The sequence below is a fragment of the Anabrus simplex genome, chromosome 4, assembly GCF_040414725.1.
Source record: "Anabrus simplex isolate iqAnaSimp1 chromosome 4, ASM4041472v1, whole genome shotgun sequence".
In the NCBI taxonomy this organism is placed as follows: domain Eukaryota; kingdom Metazoa; phylum Arthropoda; class Insecta; order Orthoptera; family Tettigoniidae; genus Anabrus; species Anabrus simplex.
Genome location: NC_090268.1, coordinates 124,338,038 through 124,361,694, shown reverse-complemented (window position 1 = coordinate 124,361,694; position 23,657 = coordinate 124,338,038). Strand labels below are relative to the sequence as shown.

At 42.2% G+C, this 23,657-nt stretch overlaps 1 protein-coding gene across 2 annotated transcripts in view; it reads left to right on the top strand.

The window, feature by feature from the left end:
* LOC136871691 (breast cancer anti-estrogen resistance protein 3 homolog) overlaps positions 1-23,657 on the top strand; it is an 877,056-nt gene that overhangs the window by 564,496 nt on the left and 288,903 nt on the right. For both annotated transcript variants that reach the window (XM_067145201.2, XM_067145202.2), the window contains exon 4: positions 16,944-17,022. In XM_067145201.2, the coding sequence (XP_067001302.1) occupies positions 16,944-17,022 (79 nt within the window). The remainder of the gene's footprint in view (positions 1-16,943; positions 17,023-23,657) is intronic.

Sequence of the window (23,657 nt, the reverse complement as noted above, 5' to 3'; positions counted from 1 at the left end):
CGGTCCTAATCAAAAGTAGCAGAGACTTGCCGCATTCCACACATTATTGTACTACTCAGAGCTTATGAAATTCGACATATAATACAGACCTATGTTTTTCTCACTTTGCGGCGCCATGTACAGGCAACGCAAACCTATGGTGTTCATCACATAAGAGTACTAACCACAGGGACCTCTCCCTATCCCGTAGTGTTCCTCATATAGTGGGTACTAATCATAGGCAAGGCAGAACCATGGTAGCTATCATCCCATGGTCCTGCTCATATGGTGGTACTAATCACAGGTACTGCAAAAGCCGACCGCGTGGTGCTCCTGTGTGCTACTAATCACAAACCAATTTCGTACCTAATGTAGTAGTACTACGGACAAGTAAAAGCAACCCTTGGTGTTCGCCGCGTGGTGGTACTAATCACAAGTAGTTTCATGGTTCTAATACAATCAACCCTTGGTCGCCCCTTTTAGTCGGCTCTCACGACAGGCAGGGGATACCGTGGGTGTATTATTCGTCTGCCTCCCCCACCCACAGGGGGTGTGTGTTTGGTCCGCGAGAGGTATTTTATTTCCCTCAAGTCAGCCGGCAAGCCGGTGAGGACCCCCCTATCCGCCACCTGGGACGCGCCACGTGGGAGTATCACCTCTCCCCCTGCTACGCCTGCGTAGCAGGTTCGTGGATGGAACCTTTATTAAGTCCACGATATTGATGATGATACTTGCTTAAAGGGGCCAAACATCTAGGTCATCGGCACCTAATGGTGCGAAATGAGACGAAATGTAATGACAATTTATAAGTCCAAAATCATCAACTGACCAGAATTCAAAACGTGAGGACGAAGAATGAATGGATGGATATGAATTTAAAACAATCAGTGGATGCCACCGCAATGCCACACATTCCCAGAAACTAGCGTTAAACAATAGTATTACTGACCAAGGGACTGATTCTAAAGCACAATACTGAATGGATGTTGTTTGTTATCTAAGGGGGTCAAAAACCCAGGTCGTCGGCCCCTCATAATGGTACTCATCAGTTATCACTAGTAAAGTAGAACCATAATATTTGTCACGTTGCAGTACTAATCAAAAGTAGCGTAGACTCACGATATTCCACACATTATTATACTACTCACAGATAAAGTAATACGCACATTATTATACTTCTCACAGATAAAGTAATACGCATACTTAGGCCTGTGGCGTTTCTCACATTGTGGCGCCACTTACAGGCAGTGCAAACCTATGGTGTTCCTCACATAGGTGTACTAATCACAGGGACTCGTACTATCCGGCGTCGCTCATATAGTGGTACTAATTAACGGCAACACGCAGACACTTGGTGTTTATCATATAATGGTAGCCTACTAATTACAGGCAACGTGAGCCCGTGGTGTTCCGCAGTGTAGTGGTACCAATCACGGGTACTATAAAACCCATCCTGATTCGCACACTGTTGCTACTAATCACAAACCTATTGTGTACCCAACATAGTGATATTACTTGCAAGTAAAGGCGACCCATGGTGTTCCCCGCGTGATGGTAATAATTACAAGTAGTCTCATGGTCCTAATTCGATCATCGTTTGGTCGCCCCTTTTAGTCGCCTCTTACGACAGGCAGGAGATACCGTGGGTTTATTCTTCATCTGCGTCTCCCACCCACAGGGGGATGTGTGTTTGGTCCGCGAGAGCTACTTTGTTTCGCTCAAGTCCGTTGGCAATCCGGCTAGCACACCCTATCCGCCACCTGGGTCGCGTCACGTGGGAGTATCACCTCTCCCCCTGCTAAGCCAGCGTAGTAGGTTCGTGGAATTGTAATGCTTTTAAAGCCCGTACCCTAGAATTATACCCTTCCTTCCTATTCTGTGCCTATAAATCCGCCTTGCCATCAGATTCTGTACCTTTAAACTTGCGATTCTGTAAATTTTGTTCGTGTAATTCTCAGTTTAAAAAAAAAAAAAAAATTGGATCCTATGAATGCACCATTCCTTCAAACATGTTATCTTTAAATTATCCATTCCATCAAATTCTGCACCTATAAATAAGTCATTTCATCAAATTCACATCTATAAATTCGCCATCCCATCAAATTTCTGTTTCCACAATTACAATTTTCCTTTCAATCATGCACTCATAAATCTGGCATCCATCAAATTCTGTTCCTGTAAATCTACCATTCCATTAAATTTTTTACCTAAAAATATGCTATTTTATCAAATTACGTTCCTAAATAACCGCCATTCCGATAATTTATTTTGTTATAAAACCACAATTCCATACGGTGTAGATTTTTCAAATACATAGTCGGATATACCATTTAAGATGCCTTTAGTACTGAGCAAACTCATAAAGTAAAATATATAAAAAATTGCCGCCTGGCTTTGAATCCACTATCCTCCAGATTTGATCACCCAACCTACAGAATTATATCTCCTGCCTTCTGGATTCAAATATCCTGCCCTCCGAAGTTGAATCCTGCGCTCTCCAGAATCTCACAAGAATCTCTTGTTCTCCAGTGTGTTAACCTCTTCTGTTTGGGGCTGTCAGCACACACAATCAACTTCAGCCCTTCGGTACTGATTTAGTTGGACTATATTAACATCTGTGGGCTATGGACTGAATTACCGCGAATGGCGAAGACGGAATTTGGGAACAAGTAACGTAAACTTACCACCATAGTGGCTGTTGCGAACAATATTTTATTTCATACTATGGTGAATTTACGTATTTTGCCGTGGGGTTAAGGACGCGTAGCTGTGAGCTTGCATTCGGGAGCCCTAAAGAGGATTTTCCGTGGCGTTCCCTTTTTCACACCATGCAAATGCTGGGGTTGTACCTTAACTAAGGCCACGGCCGCTTCCTTCCCAACTTCCCAATCCTGGCCATTTCCTATCCCATCGTCGAAGTAAGACAATTCTTTGTCGGTGCGACGTAAAACAACCTTTACAATATTATTTTAAATTAATTATGTAATTATAAATAATTTTCACACATCGCCACGCAAATCATCCATGTTTGACTCGTGGAGTGACGTTTTTTGTTTTGTTGTGTGTGGTGTAAGAGCGGTGTACATTGAGTTATATTGTAATCCAACCTCAAAATTAATATTATTTCAAGCATTTGACAGTCTACTGAGCTACCAGAGCCGTAGACATGGTACTTTGGTCGTGGATCAATGAAAGCAATACGAACTTTGATGATGATGATGCTTGTTGTTTAAAGGGGACTAACATCGAGGTCATCGGCCCCTAATGGTACGAAATGAAATGACAACAAAAAATTCAAAAAATCCACTGACCAAAATAAATAAAAATGTCATCAAAAATGAATGGATGGACATGAACCCAAAAATTAACAAAAACAAACAAGAAACAAACAAACAAAAACAGTGGATCCGACTCAAAAACGGTCAGAAATAATAGTATTACTGACCAAGGGACCACTTATAAAGCACAGTCCTGAATCGATTATGCTTGATGTCTAAAGGGGTCCAAAAACCAGGTCCAAGGCCCCTCAGTATGGTACAAGTCGCGAGTACAGTAGAACCATGATCTTTCTCGAGCTGCGGTACTAATCAAAGGTAGAGTAAACTCACGGTGTTCCAAGCAGTAAGGTACTACTCACAAGTATTGTACGTCGTAAAGGTAACGCAGACCTATGGTGTTTCTCACACAATGGCGCCACTCAGAGCCAACGCAAACCGATGAGGTTCCTCACCTAGGTGTACTAAGCACGGGCGTCGGCATTCCCGTGGTGTTCCTCACAGAGTGGGTACTAATCACTGGCAACGCAGACCCACGGTGTCGCTCATATAGTGGTACAACTCACAGGCTACGCCCAGACGCGTGGTGTCGCTCACACGGGTACAACTCACAGGCAACGCCCAGACCTGGGGTGTTGCACACACGGGCACGACTCACGGGTACTGGAAACCCACAATGAACCCCCCTCGAGTGCTACGAATCACAAAAATATGGAGTACCTAACAGAGTGGTACTACTCGCAAGTAAAAGCGACCGATGGTGTTCCACGCGTGATGGTACTAATCAAAAGGAGTTTCATGGTTCTAATCCAAGCATCCCTTGGTCGCCCCTTTTAGTCGCCTCTCACGACATACAGGGGATACCGTGGGTGTATTATTCGTCTGCCTCCCCCACCCACAGGGGGTGTGTGTTTGGTCCGGGAGAGGTATTTTATTTCCCTCAAGTCCGCCGACAAGCCGGTTAGGACCCCCCTATCCGCCACCTGGGACGCGCCACGTGGGAGTATCACCTCTCCCCCTGCTACGCCTGCGTAGCAGGTTCGTGGAATACGAACTTTATGAGACAGTATTAGTTGCTGTGATATATGCGCTATTTATCTGTCGGAAATGGATTAACCTATACATTACCATCTGCGTCTGACGAGATTTCGCGGCAGCTTGTAGGTACGGTACGAGTAACAGATACTACACTCTAAGCTACAAACATTCGTCGCGACAGGCAGTGCAAACTCTCTGAAACAGATGCATGTCCACTAGTAACTTGTTCATATCCAGTACCTATAAAACCCCATGGCACTACAGCCGTTGAAGGACCTTGGCCTACCAAGCGACCGCTGCTCAAGCCGAAGGTCTACAGCTTACCAGGTGTAGTGTGGTCAGCACGACGAATCCTCTCGGCCGTTATTCTTGGCTTTCTAGACCGAGGCCGCTATCTCACCGTCAGATAGCTCCTCAATTCTAATCACGTAGGCTGAGCGGACCTCGAACCAGCCCTCAAGTCCAGGTAAAAATCCCTGATCTGGCCGGTAATCGAACCCGGAACCTCCAGGTGAGAGGCAGGCAAGCTACCCCTACACTACGGGGCAGGCTCTAGTACTTATAATAATTACAGCAAATGTTAAACTAAAACACAATAATTGCACTCTGAAGCTTCAGAACAGAACCTCATTTCGCAAGAGTAGCCTGGACGGAACAGATGTTTATTGTCAGGCCTTGAGGCTTGAGATATGCGCATGCGCGGCAGCTATGTTTACTCCTCGTACCCCTTACCGCGCAACTTCTCGTTAGACGACCATAGTAGGCGAAATGATGAAGGCGGCAGATTACCTCAGCTGAGAATGCAGAGACGCCATTTTCGGTGTAGATCGGTACGGAACTACAGTGTTGCAAAAAACAAAATCCACAAGGTTAAGATTGATGTTCACTGATTTTCTGAATACCCGTGTTTACATTTCTGTGAAGTGGAGTTCAACCAATCAGAGGCGATTTCTAATAAAATAGTGCGGGAAATAATTGATGATGATGATGATGATGATGATGATGATGATGCTTATTTAAAGGAGCCTAACATCTAGGTCATCGGCCCCTAATGGTACGAAATAAGAAAAATGAAATGACAAATTAAAAGCCCAGAAACATCCACTGGCCACAATTCAAAACGTAAGGACGAAGAATGAATGGATGGAGGGATATGAATTTAAAACGGCCAGTAGAACCGACCTACAGTGCCTCACATGCACAGAAGCTGGCGTAAAACAATAGTATTACTGACCGAGGGACTGCTTCTATAGCACAATACTGAATCGATGATGCTTCTAGTCTAAAGGAGTCCAAAATCCAAGTCATCAGCCCCTCATAATGGTACTTATCGCTAGGAAAGTAGAGCCATGGTATTTGTCATGTTGCGGTACTAATCAAAAGTAGCGTAGAATCGCGGTATTCCACACATTGTGGTACTACTCACAGGTAATGAAATTCGCACATGTATTACAGATCTACGCTGTTTCGCACATTGCGGCGCCATTTACAGGCAACGCAAACCTATGGTGTTCATCACATAAGGGTACTAACCACAGGGAGTCTTACTATCCCGTGGTGTTCGTTCATATAGTGGGTACTAATCATAGGCAAGCCAGAACCATGGGTTCCGTCATCCCATGTTGTCGCTCTTATGGTGCTACTAATCACAGATACTGTTAAAGCCGTCGAGCCCTCGTTTGCTACTAATCACAAACCTGTTTGGTACCCAACATAGTGATACTACGCGCATAAAAAGTGAGCCATGGTGTTCCCCGCGTGGTGGTACTAATCACAAGTAGTTCCATGGTTCTAATTTGATCATCCCTTGTCGCCTCTTTTAGTCGCCTCTTACGACAGGCAGGGGATACCTTGGGTGAATTCTTCGTCTGCGTCCCCACCCACAGGAGGTTGTGTGTTTGGTCCACGAGAGGTATTTTATTTCGCTCAAGTCCGTCAGCAAGCCGGTTAGGCACCCCTATCCGCCACCTGGGACGCGCCACGTGGGAGTATCACCTCTCCGCCTGCTACGCCAGCGTAGTAGGTTCGTGGCGGAAAGTAATTATATTACGGTAAAGTGTCATTTTTCGTACCCTCCTGAGTACGGAAAGAAGTCAGTCACGTCGTAGTATGGACAAAAAGATATTACTTCGCTATATTCAGTTTCATTTTACCCATAATGTTAAGGAAAATAATGATAGGTAACTAATATAATTGTGATAATAAGAGCAGGGTAATTATGAAGTTATTATGAAGAGGTTAGGATGTTGAACTGTTATTTAGTTATTTTAAAAATTGTTGAATATGTTTTACTTATACTTGGAATAATAGCAGTTATAAAATAATGTATTTGATACTGAAAACGTAACATTTGCATTCAATTGATTTTATATGCCTATAATGTACCGTGCTTTCATTTCAGTTTAATTTTCATGGGAGAAGTTCAGTACCATGTACTACCAACTAAATTTATTTTTCCTCAATCAGAACAAAAAACATTGAATTTATTCTAGGTGAGAATTTTTAACATTAAAGCACGAAATATTAAATATTAACATTAGTGCAAGGTTAGTTTGCTTAAGTATGAACAACAGTCATCACTACTGCAATGAGCCTGCACTGCTAACGTTATCATCACTGCAGCGTCCGCTCCAGAATATCGAGAGGGAGGGTTCTCTCTTATGACATCATGGGGCAGTGTTAAAGCTGCCTGGTATAAAACTTGAGACTGACCACAACTTGGTCCTCCCAATTCTACAAGAGTACGATATACTCCTTTTGGATATAGGCCACATTCGGCACTTTATTTCCCTTCATCTTCTTTGAGAATTCCTGTGAAATTAGACCGTCCATAAATTCCCATACTTTAAAGTGTAATATGCAGTAATTACATTAATACTTCTATCGCTCAGGAAACGTCTGCAGTAAGCTCATTTTCCTATTACGAGTGATCCGCTACTATGGCATCCGATAACATAAATGACGGTCATCAATTAAATAACCATTTCCTCTAATTCTTCCCATCCACAACATTCCAACAGTCGCATTAATTCTTGAAACACACTTGAGCTTTAATTTCGGGAATAGCTGTATTTTTTTTTTACAACTACCACTTCAATTGGAGTTGAAAATGCTGTAGAGCTCTTACGTTGATGGCCTCCATTAGTTTGTGTGCCACAGTTCTCCATTTCCTGTTAAGTCGCTGGAATTTCTCCTGAATAGTGTTCGCTATAAATGGAACTCTTCCATACTGCCCTAACGTTTGTGGAAATGTCTTCATAATGTATCTTTAACTGGATGAATCAATCCGTTCAAGTCAATCCAGTGATGTGATGATGAAGATGCTTGTTGTTTAAAGGGGCCTAACATCGAGGTCATCGGCCCCTAATGGTACGAAATGAACCGACAAAGTAAAAGTTCAAAATTATCCACTGACCAAAATAAAAAATGCCATGAAGAATGAATGAACGAATGAATGAATGAACATGAATTTAAAACAATCAGTGGATCCGACTCAAAAAACTATCATAGTTAATAGTATTACTGACCAAAGGACCACTTCCAAAGCAAATCGAGGATGCTTGGTGTCTAAACGGGTCCAAAATACAAGTCAAAGGCCCCTCAGAATGATACTTATCGCTAGTAATGTAGAACCATGGTATCTGTCCTGTTGCGGTACTAATCAATGGGAACAGAGACTTGCGGTATTCCACACATTATTGTACTACTCAAAGCTTATGAAGTTCGACATTAATACAGACCTATGTTTTTCTCACTCTGCGGCGCCATTCACAGGCAACGCAAACCTATGATGTTCATCACATAAGAGTACTAACCACAGGGACCTCTCCCTATCCCGTGGTGTTCCTCATATAGTGGGTACTAATCACAGGTAAGGCAGGTCCATGGTAGCAATCATCCCATGGTCCCGCTCATATGGTGGTACTAATCACAGGTACTGCAAAAGCCGACCGCGCGGTGCTCCTGTGTGCTACTAATCACAAACCTATTTCGTACCTAATATAGTGGTACTACGCACAAGTAAAAGCGACCCTTGGTGTTCTCCGCGTGGTGGTACTAATCACATGTAGTTGCATGGTTCGAATACAACCATCCCTTGGTCGCCCCTTTTAGTCGGCTCTCACGACAGGCAGGGGATACCGTGGGTGTATTATTCGTCTGCCTCCCCCACCCACAGGGGGTGTGTGTTTGGTCCGCGGGAGGTATTTTATTTCCCTCAAGTCCGCCGGCAAGCCGGTTAGGACCCCCCTATCCGCCACCTGGGACACGCCACGTGGGAGTATCACCTCTCCCCCTGCTACGCCTACGTAGCAGGTTCGTGGAATCCAGTGATGTGACTGATCGAAAATTTTGAAGTTTGTTCCAGAAAAGTGGGGTTTCGAAAGAATTTGTATAATCATGAAGAGTTCCTAACTTGTATTTAAAGGAAGTCTATATAGTCTGCTTGGATTGCAGAATTCACTTCACCAAGTGAGTTGGCCGTGTGGTTAAGGGCACGCAGCTGTGAGCTTACATCCGGGAGATTGTGGATTCGAACCCCACTGTCCGCAGCCCTAAAGACGTTTTTTGTGGTTTCCCATTTTCACACTAGACAAATGCTGGGGTTGTACCTTAATTAAGGTCACGGCCGCTTCCTTCCCACTCCTAGGCCTCCTATCCCTTCGTCGCCATAAGACCTATGTGTGTCGTTGTGACGTAAGCAAATTATAAATAAAAAAGTTGACTTGGGAAAGGGTGAAAGGGGTCCGAAAAAATGTAATCTTCCCAATGACCAGGTTTACGAAGCTGCAGGTTTCCATACAGGCAGCATGTAAAAATACAGGATCTCCACAAAAGGAGTTTTCCGAAGAAAACAAAACTTATGTTTCGCTTGTTACACTCGCTTACATTTCACACTCGAAAGAAGACATTTTCCCGTCATCCCAGTGTTTCTTATTAATTATCATCAATAAAGCGCAAGGCCTGTTCTCAAACAATGAAAAGTTTTTTCCTCAGAGAGCCGGTATTTCTTTATGGACAGCTGTAGGCTGTATTGCACTTAATGGAACGAAGTTCCAATAAGTCATTCAAGACAGTGAGGAACAAAGCCTTTTTTTCTTCTTCTAGCGCTTTCCCACATCCCCGTGGAGTCGAACTATGGAGCACATATGGACTTGGCCCTGTTCTTACGGCCAGATACCCTGCCTTACAACAATCCTGTGTGGAGGGGCGTTTTCACTATTTCGTGTTTCTATGGTGGTTTTTAGCCTGCTGTTATATGTTGTAGGTATACGATAAGGAGGGTGCCTAGGACAGACGCAAACACCCTATCTTCGAGTCAGAGGACGCGGCTAAAATACCTGATCCAACCGGGAATCGAACCGGGGATCCTCTGAAAAGAAGGCGTCGACGCTGACCATTTAGCCGAGGGGTAGGAGAGTGGGGAACAATAGCATATAATAGGAAATAAAAACGATCAGCAAAGAATATTGTTTATAAGGAAATATTTAATTGAAGTGCCGAGCTTACAGAAGCTACGAAACAACTTCAAAAGTTAGATGATTGTATAAATATTATATAAAAATATAAGGTTTAGTAACATGTCAGTTTAAATTTATCAAGATTTAATTTTTAATCGTAGTAATTGTATTCATCTTAATCATTTCAGTGTTAACTGAAATTTAAATTAAATTACATTTTATGCTGATTAAATTAAATTTACTTTTAATTTTATACATTTATAGTACACAATATATTCAGTTTATGTAGGTGTATTAGGCCTTTGCTGAAAAGAGCTAGTGTTTACAGTGCACTGTGTCTTCTGGTATGGGCTAGAATAAAATTGTTACTTTCATTGGCCTGTCTCAGTCTTATACTTGGCTTTGACAATATGAAAGTGGCTGAGGTATGAGCGATGCTAGTAATGCAATTCCTTATGCAGCCAGTCCCTGCTATGAATGGTGTGAAAATGTCGCTCATAGGGTCGGTTGGTGCATGCATTTAAGTGGGTTTGGCAGACTGATGTGTAGTATCAACTTCTGGCTCAGTGAGGAAAGCAACGGGAAACTACCTCACCCTCATTTCCCTAGTACGCCTCTTCAGTGACACCTAGGCCATCTATGACAGCTAATGGTGAACCTGTTGAGGATCCAACCAGCCTTCGGGCTGAATACCCAACATACATACATACATACGTAGGTGTATTATTATACGGTTTGGCATAATAGTAGGCTTCGCAGTCTGAACCCAGTCATGTAGTATAAATAAATAAATAAATAAATAAATAAATAAATAAATAAATAAATAAATAAATTAATTAATTAATTAATGCATGTCAGGCTCCATGGCTAAATGGTTAGTGTGCTGGCTGAACCCAGGCATATAAATAAATAAATAAATAAATAAATAAATAAATAAATAAATAAATAAATGCATGTCCGGCTCCATGGCTAAATGGTTAGTGTGCTGGCTGAACCCAGTCATGTAAATAAATAAATAAATTAATTAATTAATTAATAAATACATGTCAGGCTCCATGGCTAAATGGTTAGCATACTGGCCTTTCGTCTAAGGGGTCCCGGGTTCGATTCCCAGCAGGCTTGGGATTTTAACCTTCATGACCGAGCGAGTTGGCCGTTCGGTTACGATCGCGAAGCTGTGAGGTTGTATTTGGGAGATAGTGGATTCGAATCCCACCGTCTGCAGCCCTGAAGATGGTTTTCTGTGTTTTCCTATTTGCACACCAGGCAAATGCTGGGGCTGTCCCTTAATTAAGGGCACGGTCGCTGCCTTCCCCATCCTAGCCCTTTCCCATCCTTCCGTCGCCGAAAACCGTCGATGTGTTACTGCGACGTTAAACAAGTTTGGCGCGCAAGTCACCTATCAGATGTCAACTCGAAGGACCTGCGATAGACCCCCTTCGGAGGCCACACGACAGTATTATTATTATTATTATTATTATTATTATTATTATTATTATTATTATTATTATTATTATTATTTTAAATTTGCTTAATGTAGTACATATTCTTCAAATGAAAACCATTTCCGTGTTATCTGGAGCAACATCAATTTTCCCTTTTGTTATTATCATCCAACAAGTGCCAATGGAAGAGTGACCTGGCTGGAGGTAGAGCCGTCCATTTCTCAAAAGATTAAGTCATGTTATATTCGGAGCTGTTTATTTGATTCCATATTATCTTGTCCAAGGTGAGTATAGATACTAATTCACGCGCAATAACATTAAGTTTCGCTGGCGTAATAATTGTAGGGTCGTTAAATACCTGTTATTACTTTGTTATTTGCTTGTGAACACGTTCCCTGAAGCTCTGTTGAGTCTTAGGTTATGTAGCACGTTTCCAGCTTGTGCTGCTCTCTTACGGGCAGTGCTTAAACTACTTGGCACTGCTTCAGACGGTCTCGGTGGCTCAGCCGGCAAGTTAGTTATCCGCGAGAACCGGGCGAGACATCGCAACCGAAGAAGGAATCATGTTAGAAGTTTTGATTATTGATAAGAGACCAGAATACTCAAAGAATGATAAATGTCAATTAAATTTAGACAAAGTTACCCATGACGGCATTCACAGCCTTATTGTTTGATGATGATGATGATGATGCTTGTTGTTTTAAGGGGCCTAACATCGAAGGTCATCGGCCCCTAATGGTACGAAATGAAAGAACAAAAATTACAAAGGCATCCACTGACCAAAATAAAAATTAAAAAATGTCATGAAGAATGAATGGATGGACAGGAACCCAAGAAAACACAAAACAAACAAACAAAAACAAAAACCAGTGGATCGGATTCAATAGAGAACGAAAAGAACATTATTACCGACCAAGGAACCACTTATAAAGCACAAAGATGCTTGGTGTCTAAAGGGGGTGCAAAATCCATGTCTAAGGCCCCACAGAATTTACTTAATGTAGTACAGACCTATGGTGTTTCGCACACAATGGCGCCACCCACAGCCATCGCAAACCGATGAGTTTCCTCACCTAGGGTACTAGTCACAGGTGCCGGTCCCAAGGGCCCCGTGGTGTTCCGCACATAGTGAGTACTAATCACACGCAACGCAGACCCACGATGTCGCTCATATAGTAGTACAACTCACAGGCTACGCCCAGACCCGCGGTGTTGCCCACATGGGTACAACGCACGGGTACTGGAATTCACCAGGCCAGGCTTTTTACTGCAACGAATCACAAACAAACTTCGTACCATGTTGGTGATACTACTCGCAAGTACATGCAACCCATGGTGTTCCCCGCATGATGGTACGAATCAAGAGTCGTTTCATGGTTATAATTCATTCATCCCTTGGTCGCCCCTTTTAGTCGCCTCGCACGACAGGCAGGGGATACCGTGGGTGTATTATTCGTCAGCCTCCCCCACCCACAGGGGGTGTGTGTTTGGTCCGCGAGAGGTATTTTATTTCCCTCAAGTCCACCGGCAAGCCGGTTAGGACCCCCCTATCCGCCACCTGGGACGCGCCACGTGGGAGTATCATCTCTCCCCCTGCTACGCCTGCGTAGCAGGTTCGTGGCCTTATTGTTTGACTTTCGTGACAGGGATCTTTGAAAGTAGAAAGTTATAATGTGATTTACATCAAAATGCATTTACAGTTCGGAGTCCCACATGTATTTAACGCCGAAAACTGCTGCTTGTACATAAGGTAGGCGTTAAGAGACACACCCGGCCGTATAACTGGGATAAATCCATATCAAACGCCGACCGCCAATGCACTGGGGAAAAGGCCAATAATAATAATAATAATAATAATAATAATAATAATAATAATAATAATAATAATAATAATAATAATATATTGTTGTTCCGTTTCGGTTAAGGGGTCGGGGATGATGTGAAATTAATTTATGTGATACGTTTTACGGCCGGATGCCCTTCTTCTTGTCAGCCTCAGTTGAAGATCTAATAAATATGACCTTAATGATGGAGAATGAAATTGGGTAGAGAGTTGGAAGGAATCGGCTGTGTGGCCTCTGACTACGAACTGTCCCCGCGTTTGCCCGGAAGTAAAAATGGGCAAACGCAGAAAACCATTCTCAGGACAGCCGACTGTAGTGTTTGAACGCACTCATCTGCTGAACGCGGAGTTTGACTCCATAGCCACATTGTCTAAACATGCGCGACCACTCCGCTCGTAGTAGTAGTAGTAGTAGTAGTAGTAGTAGTAGTAGTAGTAGTAGTAGTAATGATGATGATGCTTTTTGTTTAGAGGGGCCTAACATCAAGGTCATCGAAATGTGACGAAATGAGATTACAATTTAAAAAGAATAAAAAATTTCATCCACTGACCCGAATTCAAAACGCGATGATGAGGAATGAACTAATGAATATGAATTTAAAACAATCAGTGGCTAAGACTCGCAATGCCTCACATTCCCAGAAACAATTTTACTGACCAAGGAACTGCTTCCACAGCCCAATCCCGAATCGATGATGCTTGTCTAAATGGGCCAATATCTATGTCAACGATCCCGCATAATGACACTTATCGCTAGTAAAGGAGAACCATGGTATTTCTCAAGTTGCAGTACTAATCACAGGTAGCGTAAACTCACGGTGTTCCAAATATTATGGTACTACTCACAAGTATTGTACTTCGTACAGGTAATCCATGGTGTTTCTCACAAAATGACGCCACTCATAGCCAACACAAACCAATGAGGTTCCTCACCTAGGTGTACTAATCACGGGTGCGGGTATTCCCGTAGTGTTCCACACATAGTGGGTACTAATCACAGGCAACGCAGACGACGGTGTCGCTCATATAGTGGTACAACTCACAAGCAACGCCCAGACCCGTGGTGTTGCTCACATGGGTACGACTCACGGGTACTGAAAACACACACACACACACACACACAGACAGAGCTGCTACTAATCACAAACCTATTGTGTACCTAATAGAGGGGTACAACTCGCAAGCAAAGGCGACCCGTGGTGTTCCCCGCGTGATGGTACTAATTAGAAGTAGTTTCATGGTTCTAATACAATCATCCTTTGGTCGCCCCTTTTAGTCGCCTCTCACGACAGGCAGGGGATACGGTGGGTGTATTCTTCGTCGGCGTCCCCCACCCACACGGGGTAGAGATATAGAAAAAAGAAGAAGGGATCCGTCACTTCGAAACGCAAAAGCCTGACCGCACGGTGCTCCTGATTGCTACTAATCACAAACCTATTTGGTACCGAACGTAGTGGTACTACGCGCAAGTAACAGCGACCCATGGTGTTCCCCGCGTGGTGGTACTAATCACAAGTAGTTTCGTGGTTCTAATCCAATCATCCCATGGTCGCCCCTTTTAGTCGCCTCGTATGACAGGCAGGGGATACCATGGGTGTATTCTTCGTCTGCGTCCCCCACCCACAGGGAGTTGTGTGTTTGGTCCGCGAGAGGTATTTTATTTCCCTGAAGTCCACCGGCAAGTCAGTTAGGACCCCCATATCCGCCACCTGGGACGCGCCACGTGGGAGTATCACCTCTCCCCCTGCTACGCCAGCGTAGTAGGTTCGTGGCGAAGTAGTAGTAGTAGTAGTAGTAGAAGCTGCATGGTTGAGGTAATAAAGTCGTTATCGGTACACTTAGAAGGATGTGGGTCAGATTTCCCATCAGGAAATCGAAAAGTTCAAGAAACGAGATTTACACTACCAGAGGTACACATGGCACTGAGGTTCACTCAGCCTACAACAAAAATAACTCCCAAATTAATTCCTGGAGGTAAAGGTGGTCGTGCTTAGAGCTAATCACTCCTGCCGAGGTACGGATGTTTGAATCCTTCACCTTCCACACCTTCAAGGACAATCATGGTCTGTAAAGACTTTAAAAGTGTACCGAAGCCTTCGAGATCGAAGCACCCGTCAACTGGGTACACGAAGCTGGCTCACTTATCATTTCGGCTGCGGCGTCGATTAGACTATAGATAATAATGGTAGAACAAAAACAAACAGCGCGGCACTTAACGCCCTTGAAAGGGCTTTGGCCTGCCAAGCGACCGACGCTCAGCGCGAAGGCCTGCGGATTACGAGGGGCCGTGTGGTCAGCACGACGCATCTTCTCGGCCGTTATTCTGGGCTTTCGAGACCGGGGCCGCCATATCACCGTCAGATAGCTCCTCAATTCTAACCACGTAGGCTGAGTGGACCTCCAACCAGCCCTCAGGTTGAGAGAAAAATCCCTGACCTTGCCGGGAATCGCACCCTGGGCCTCCGGGCGAGAGACAGGCACACTACAGCAATATGATTTTCTTTAAAAATAGTTCGTTCAGATAAATTTTCTTTGCTCCTTCTCTTTCTCCTGAGATCCACAAACTCCGTCTTTTGTTTCTGAAAATGGCTCTATATAACATCTCTTTTCTTGTGATATCCAGCTCAGTCATATCCTGTTTTAACGTCGGTGAACCATCGGATTCGTGTTTTGGGATTTTTATTGAAATGATCAAATAATCCCTTTCTGGATTAATCCAAAGGTCATACAAGGTAATCCTCTTCCTATTCCTCCATTCATGTTCACTTTTATTTGGAACAAGAAGTTATTATTATTATTATTATTATTATTATTATTATTATTATTATTATCTTTCTTTATCTGATACCCTTCAGGGTTGGTTTCTTCCTCGGACTCAGCGAGGGATCCCAGCTCTACCGCCTCAAAGGCAGTGAACTGGAGCGTGAGACTTTGGGTCGGAGATAAAATGGGGAGGAGGACTAGTACCTCGCCCAGATGGCCTCACCTGCTATCTAAACAGGGGCCTTGTAGGGGTATGGGAAGATAGAAAGGAAGACTAGGAAGAGGAAAGCACGTGGCCGTGGCCTTAAGGCATTTGCATAAAGGAGAACTGGGAAACCACGGAAAACCACTTCCAGGATTTCTGAGGTGGGAATGGAACCCACCTATACTCAGTTGACCTCCTGAGGCTGAGTGGACCTCGTTCCGGCCCTCATGCCACTTTTCAAATTTCGTGTTAGAGCCTGGAATTGAACCCGGGCCTGCGGGGGTGACAGCTAATCAAGCTAATCACTACACCACAGAGGCGGTATTATTATTATTATTATTATTATTATTATTATTATTATTATTATTATTATTATTATAAATTTATTTATAATCTAAAATTAATGTTTATCCTGCATAAAACATAACTTTCTCAGGACATTGACTGTTGGGAGACTAACAAGGAACTCATGGGCCCACAAGGGAAATTATGGACAGGTTTTCAGCACCATTATTTCTCAACAAAATGAGTATCTGGATTGTGTTACTTCTATGTTTCCTTGATATTGTAACGTCGAAGTATGACACGAATCATACGTCTGAATCAGGGACTCAAAAATTTGATGACACGACTGAACAAGCTCTCGTTCATGGTAGTTCTTTAAAGTACACACTCTTACACAAATCACGTTAATCGTGCATTTATCTGACGTGAACTGTGTAATAAACACGCTCATTTATTGTGTACTAAGCGAGATGTTTGTACAACTTCTTACGGCAGAGCTCAAGGTACCGAAGAAAAGGAGCATTTTACGCAGAATTGTGTTTTCGCGAAAGTTTACTGTATAAAGCATTCCGAAAGTATGTTATGTAACATCAGAGCTAGTGCACGTATATCAGATGATAAATCATTTTTTTTTTCTATCGTGTGTTGCAGGCTACAAGAGAAAGGACAACAAGCCGCAAAGACATAGCGTCGCCGTGGATACAGGTCGCTTGGTGCATCAAAATGGAACGTGAGTACATATATACATTTTTATAATTTATTAAATTCAAATAGAACTATGGGAACAAATACACCCACACTGTTGTGTTTCAACTTCTCTTTGCCGGCTTAATGCCCGATGTATATCTTCCTCCATTTCATTATTCCAAGCTACCAGGTCTGGAAGTTTGCACACTTTGATACGAGGTGGGATCAAATGAAACCTACCTGGACCTGCACCAGTGTGCGCGCATCAATAAACTGTCTATGGTGGGGGGAAGAGGTGACTATTCTGGGATTCAACAGTTTGGATTCTCGAGTTTAAACGCCGATAAAAGAAAAATGAGCGCGTGGATAAATCTCAAAACTAGTTACATCAAGGTATATCTGCATTCTGTCTACATTTAGGGTAAGTATACACTATTTTCTTGTGAAATCTTTGCTATTCTTTGGCAAAATCCATGCTACAGCTATTTGTGAAAAATCCTACTTTTGACCTTCTACGAAGAAACTTCGATTTTAAAGCTCCGTAAATAGAAACGCGCCACCCGATCATAACAAACTCTTAATATAGTAAATCCTTGGATAGACTGTAATCATCACTGCCTAAAAATAGGTTTCTCAGTATAGAAAAATCGGATTTAGGTGTACTTAGAACCGTTCTAACAGCCGAAAGTACTGTTTTCTCATTCTATATATACCATCGTTCTCCAGAAAGAGTAAGCAGTTGGCGTGCGAACATATTTTTCTTGCAGTATTAAACATTTAATTTGATTCTGTTAAATAACTAGTCCGGCATGTTCATTTTTCTGAAACACTGCGATTTTCTTCATTGTTGCTCAATGATAGACTGAGAATCCTGGAAGGAAGGGGGTAATGGGTTACTTTAGTGATGAAATATAAACATAAACATTTAACATCGGTGTCGTGAAGGAGATGATCCTAAGCATTTTTTGCGGTGTTAAGTTCAGTGTATGCAATCCGCTGCACAGCACAGTTCGAAGTGTTGCTCTATCGTATTGTCAGGGGAGTCGTTGAGCGAGTCCACGTGCTGAGAATAACGATTGTGATTGTTGTTAAAGGGTGACTGGCAATGAAAGTATAGGCCGTGATTAAATGTTACTTGTTTCTCTGTTTCTGACCCCAAAGGTGTAGGGGTACTCATCCCCAGGACTATACGTATCCTCACGTTTTGAGGGAAGACATCGGCTAAGTTACGCAGAAGTTGGGGCAATCCCATGAAAAAAAAAAAAAAAAAAAAAAAAACTAACGAGAAAGTAGGTAAACTTCCGCTAGGTCGTATTTGCAGGAATCTTATGGAAATTTGTGTAAAACTGTACCCAACTGTCAACAACATGTATTAAGTAGTTTCGGCATTAGATCACTGGATGCTCCTGGAGGGCTGTGACCAAAATATATTTTTCTTGGTTACGAACCACTCTGCAGTGAGGAAGATATTATCAACTTACTGGTATTCCTCTATTATTATTATTATTATTATTATTATTATTATTATTATTATTATTATTATTAATAGTAGTAGTACCAAGTGAGTTGGCCGTGCTTTGAGCTTGCACCCGGAGGATAGTGGGTTCGAAGCCCACTTACGACAGCCCTGAAGATGGTCTTCCGTGGTTTCCCAATTTCACTCCAGGCAAATGATGGGGCTGTACCTCAACTAAGGCCACGGCCGCTTCCTTCCCACTCCTATCCCTTCCCTGTCCCATCGTCGCCATAAGACATATCTGTGTCGGTGCGACGTAAAACAAATTGTAAAAAAGTAGTAGTAGTAGTAGTAGTAGTAGTAGTAGTAAAATAAACATACCGTATATAGGCTATTTTAATTTGATGATGATGCTTGTTGTTTAACGGTGCCTAACATCTAGGTCAACGGCCCCTAATGGTACGAAATGAGGCGAAACGTTATGACAATTTAAAAGTTCAAAATTCATTCTCTGAAAAGAATTCAGAACGTGATGATAAAGAGTGAATGGATGAATATGAATTTAAAATAATCAGAAGATTCAAAAGAATATATATATATATATATTATTTTTGCTAGTTGTTTTACATCGCACCGACACAGATAGGTCTTATGGCGACGATGGGACAGGAAAAGCCTAGCAGTGGAAAGAAAGCGGCCGTGGCCTTAATTAAGGTACAGCCCCAGCATTTGCCTGGTGTGAAAATGGGAAACCACGGAAAACAATTTTCAGGGCTGCCGACAGTGGGGTTCGAACCTACTATCTCCCGAATACTGGATACTGGCCGCACTTAATCGACTGCAGCCATCGAGCTCGGTATTCAAAAGAATATACTGAAAGATAAATATAATTCCAAAACTGATCCGTAAAGTCGTAAAATTTTTAATTTGGTCGATGGGCAACAGGAGTATGGATCACTGCGAAAGAAGAAAATCAAGACCACTGAGTAATTATTCTAAGCTATTTGAAAATGAAAATGAAATGATTTGCGATAGTAACAGTCGTAGTGAAATGATAATGGAATTAGTTCCTGAGTAAGCAGTTGCTGAAGAGGACATGTGTAAAAAAAATTGCTGTCTACTAACTAGGAGTTTTAACAGAGATGCAATGTGTAGGGTATGATAAGATACAAGCAAGCCTCCGTTGTTCGTGTTGTTCCTGTTCTTTTAATGGTATAACATCACACTAACGCATATAAGCCAGCTCCATGGTGTATAAGTAGCGTACTTGCCTCTTACTGGGAGACCCCAGGTTCGATTCCTGACCAGTCCAGGGATTTAAGTTCTTGAATGAAGGCTCGTGATGATGATGTTTGTTTAAAGGGGCCTAACATCTAGGTCATCGGCCCCTAATGGCACGAAATGAGGCGAAATGTAATTACAATTTAAAAGTTCAAAATTCATCAACTGAAAAGAATTCAAAACGCGATGATGAAGAATGAATGGATGAATATGAATTTGAAATAATCAGCAGATCCAATTCAGTATACTGAAGGTTAAAAATAATTCCAAAATCGATCCGCTGACTAGAATGAAAAAAGACGATGAACAGTGATTATGCTTATAAAAACAATCAGTGGATCCCACTCGCCATGCCCCACCTACCCAGAAATTATCTTGAAACATAACACAATCCTGAATCGATTATACTTGTTGTCTACAGAGGTCCAAAATCCAGGCAAACGGCCCCTCGTAATGGTACTTATCACTAGTAAAGTAGAAGCATGGTATTTGTATGTTGCGGTACTAATCAAAAGTAGCGCAGACTCACGGTGTTCCACACATTATGGTACTACTCACAAGTATTGTACATCGCACAGGTAACGCAGACCCATGGTGTTTTTTCACATTACAGCGCCAATCACAGGCAACGCAAACCCATGGTGTTCCTCACTTAAGTGTACTAATCACGGGCGCCGGTATTCCCGTGATGTTCCTCACATTGTGGATACCAATCACAGGCAACACAGACCCACTGTGTCGCTCATATAGTGGTACTAATCGCAGGAAACGCCCAGACCCGTGGTGTTTCTCATATAATGGCACTAATCAGAGGTAACATACGCCCGTGAAGTTCCGCATATAGTGATACTAATCATAGGTAATGTAAACCCACAGTGAACCCACTCTCTGCTGCTCCTAATCACAAACCAATTGTGTACCTAACATAGTGGTACTACTCGCAAGTAAAGGCGACCTATGGTGTTCCCCGCGTGATGTTACTAATCATAAGTAATTTCATGGTTCTAATTCAATCATCCCTTGCTCACCCCTTTTAGTCGCCTCTTACGACAGATGCGGATACCGTAAGTGTATCCTTCATCTGCGTCCCCCACGCACAAGGGGTAATGAAGGCTGGAACGATGTTCATTCAAACTAAAGGGCTGTCTGATACGAGAGGCAGCAGACCCGGTGAGGCTGACCACATGGCACTAGGAATGCGAAGGAAGTGGCCATGGCATTGGTTGGGTATAAAAATGAAAAACCATGAACCCGTCATTTCCCAAAGGCAAGCTTACAGCTCAATGACTCGTGTCGCTCAGTAATTGATTACGTACTGAAATGCACTGGCTGGGAAGAAGAGATCCAGTTCCCTTGAGTAAGCAGTTACTGGTGAAATTTGCAGTCACATATTTCGGAGCTTGAAGAGAGATACTGTGAAGTAAGCATTTAGGAGATTATAAAGATACCGATAGGATAATAATAATAATAATAATAATAATAATAATAATAATAATAATAATAATAATAATAATAATAATAATAATAATAATAATAATCATAAGGCCTCAGATACCTTTCGCAGACATTTTAATTTGACGTCATCTGTCTGTTCATCAATTTTGACGTTGCGTTTTACTCTACGCCTGATAGAGGACACAGTAAACCGAGTCTCCCTTGGACTCGTATGGCTGAGTTTTAATGATTTTTGTTGGCTTAAAGTCAAATGTGTCACAAGAGATCTTTGACATGCCGACAGCGTACGATATGACGTGTCACAACAACTTCAAAAATGCGACTACCCCTGCCGGGTTTGAACCCGCTATCCTGGGATCCGGAAGCCAACACTCTATGTATGTATTTATGTATGTATTGCACCCATAAGGCGAGTAGCTTGAAAGGGCACAGTATGTATGTATGTATGTATGTATGTATGTATGTATGTATGTATATAATGTGCTTTGCTATGCTATGTTTGTACGTACACCTAATTTCACAAAACCTCCAAATTATTGAACTTCCCGCTCGATTAATCTTCGTTGGAATCCCAGCTCTGCTACAAATACAGTGTATAAATTAAGCCATTATAAACTCAATTTCAAGCAACGCATTTCCATAAGTGAGTTCGTATCCCATTCTCGGCCACCCACCCAGCTACCAGAGACAGTTCATAAACGCTAAGGAACGCTTAACGAGCTCGATAGCTGCAGCCGCTTAAGTGCGGCCAGTATCCAGTAATCGGGAGATAGTGGGTTCGAGCCCCACTGTCGGCAGCCCTAAAAATGATTTTCCGTGGTTTCCCATTTTCACACCAGGCAAATTCTGTGGCTGTACCTTAATTAAGGCCATGGCCGCTTCCTTCCAATTCCTAGGCCTTTCGTATCCCATCGTCGCCAAAAGACCTATCTGTGTCGGTGCGACGTAAAGCAAATAACAAATGAAAAAATGAACCCTTTCTGCTGACCAGGTTTTCAAAACTCAAGTAAATTGAACGTCATTAATTCAACATGCCATTCAGTCACACTATCTTACACTTCTATTCGTTGTACTGCCCTGCATCCGCTCTCTTATCCTCATCATTCTTCTCTAGCCTCCTCCATTTCAGCATTCAGCGCCGGTGCCTTGTTAGCGAGCTCTGTCGATCTCTCACGTATTGTCTGCCACCCTCGGTTCAAACGCTCACCCACAGACCATTAATATCACTCTTGTCAGCAAGACAGCTTGTCGCAACTTCCCTCCTGAAAAACACTCCTGTATTTCAAGTGAAAATAACTTCGCTTCGTTTCAAAACTATAATTCCTCCTCCATTTCAGTGTTTGGGAGGAAAATGTCCGTGATAAAACATCCAAAATAAAAGAGTTTCATAAAATTTAGTAGTGTTGATGATTATTGTTTTAAGAGGAAGACAAATGGAGAGTTTTAACACTAATCACGAGAGAAAACGAGCTCCCTGTATGGATTAGGGGTAAAATGTCGGTCTTCTGATCCAGAGGTCGTGATATCAAGTCCGAAACAATTAGCCGGATTTTTGAAAGGCAGAAAAATATCCATTTGGCATTCCTTGTTATTAAAAGATCTCTGGTGATACATTTTGCATTTACGCGACAAAATTAATTAAAATTTAGCAAAAGGAAAAACCTACAAAAACTCGTTTCTCTGACACCTAGTACAGTAGAATTGGAACGTCGAAATTGAGTCTTAAGCAGCCTAAAGGACGCCACATCATAATACATATATTATTGTAATAATATGTAATGAAATTGGGAACATTTAAGATAAACTTGAATATTATGAACAAGAGGTGCGCGTATTCAATACAATTTATAATTTATTATATTTAGTACATGTGTCGTCCCTTAAGGGACATCATCAGCTATAATAAATTTATATTAATATATCAAAATACAAAATAGATGTTATTAAAATTGGCAAGAAACATTGAAAACATTGATGTATGGTAAGGCATCTCTGATGTCCCTTAGGGGACGAAACATGTACTAAATATAATAAATTATAAATTGTATCGAATAGGCGGACCTCTTGTTTATAAAATTTATCTCTAATATTCACTATTTGATATATAGTCAATACGAAATTATTATTATTAGAAATGAAGCTGTTAAAGCTTGTTACATGTAATAATAATAATAATAATAATAATAATAATAATAATAATAATAATAATAATAATAATAATAATACCGGGCGAGTTGGCCGTGCGCGTAGAGGCGCGCGGCTGTGAGCTTGCATCCGGGAGATAGTACGTTCGAATCCCATTATCGGCAGCCCTGAAAATGGTTTTCCGTGGTTTCCTATTTTTACACCAGGCAAATGCTGGGGCTGTACCTTAATTAAGGCCACGGCCGCTTCCTTCCAACTCCTAGGCCTTTCCTATCCCATCGTCGCCATAAGACCTATCTGTGTCGGTGCGACGTAAAGCCCCTAGCATAATAATAATAATA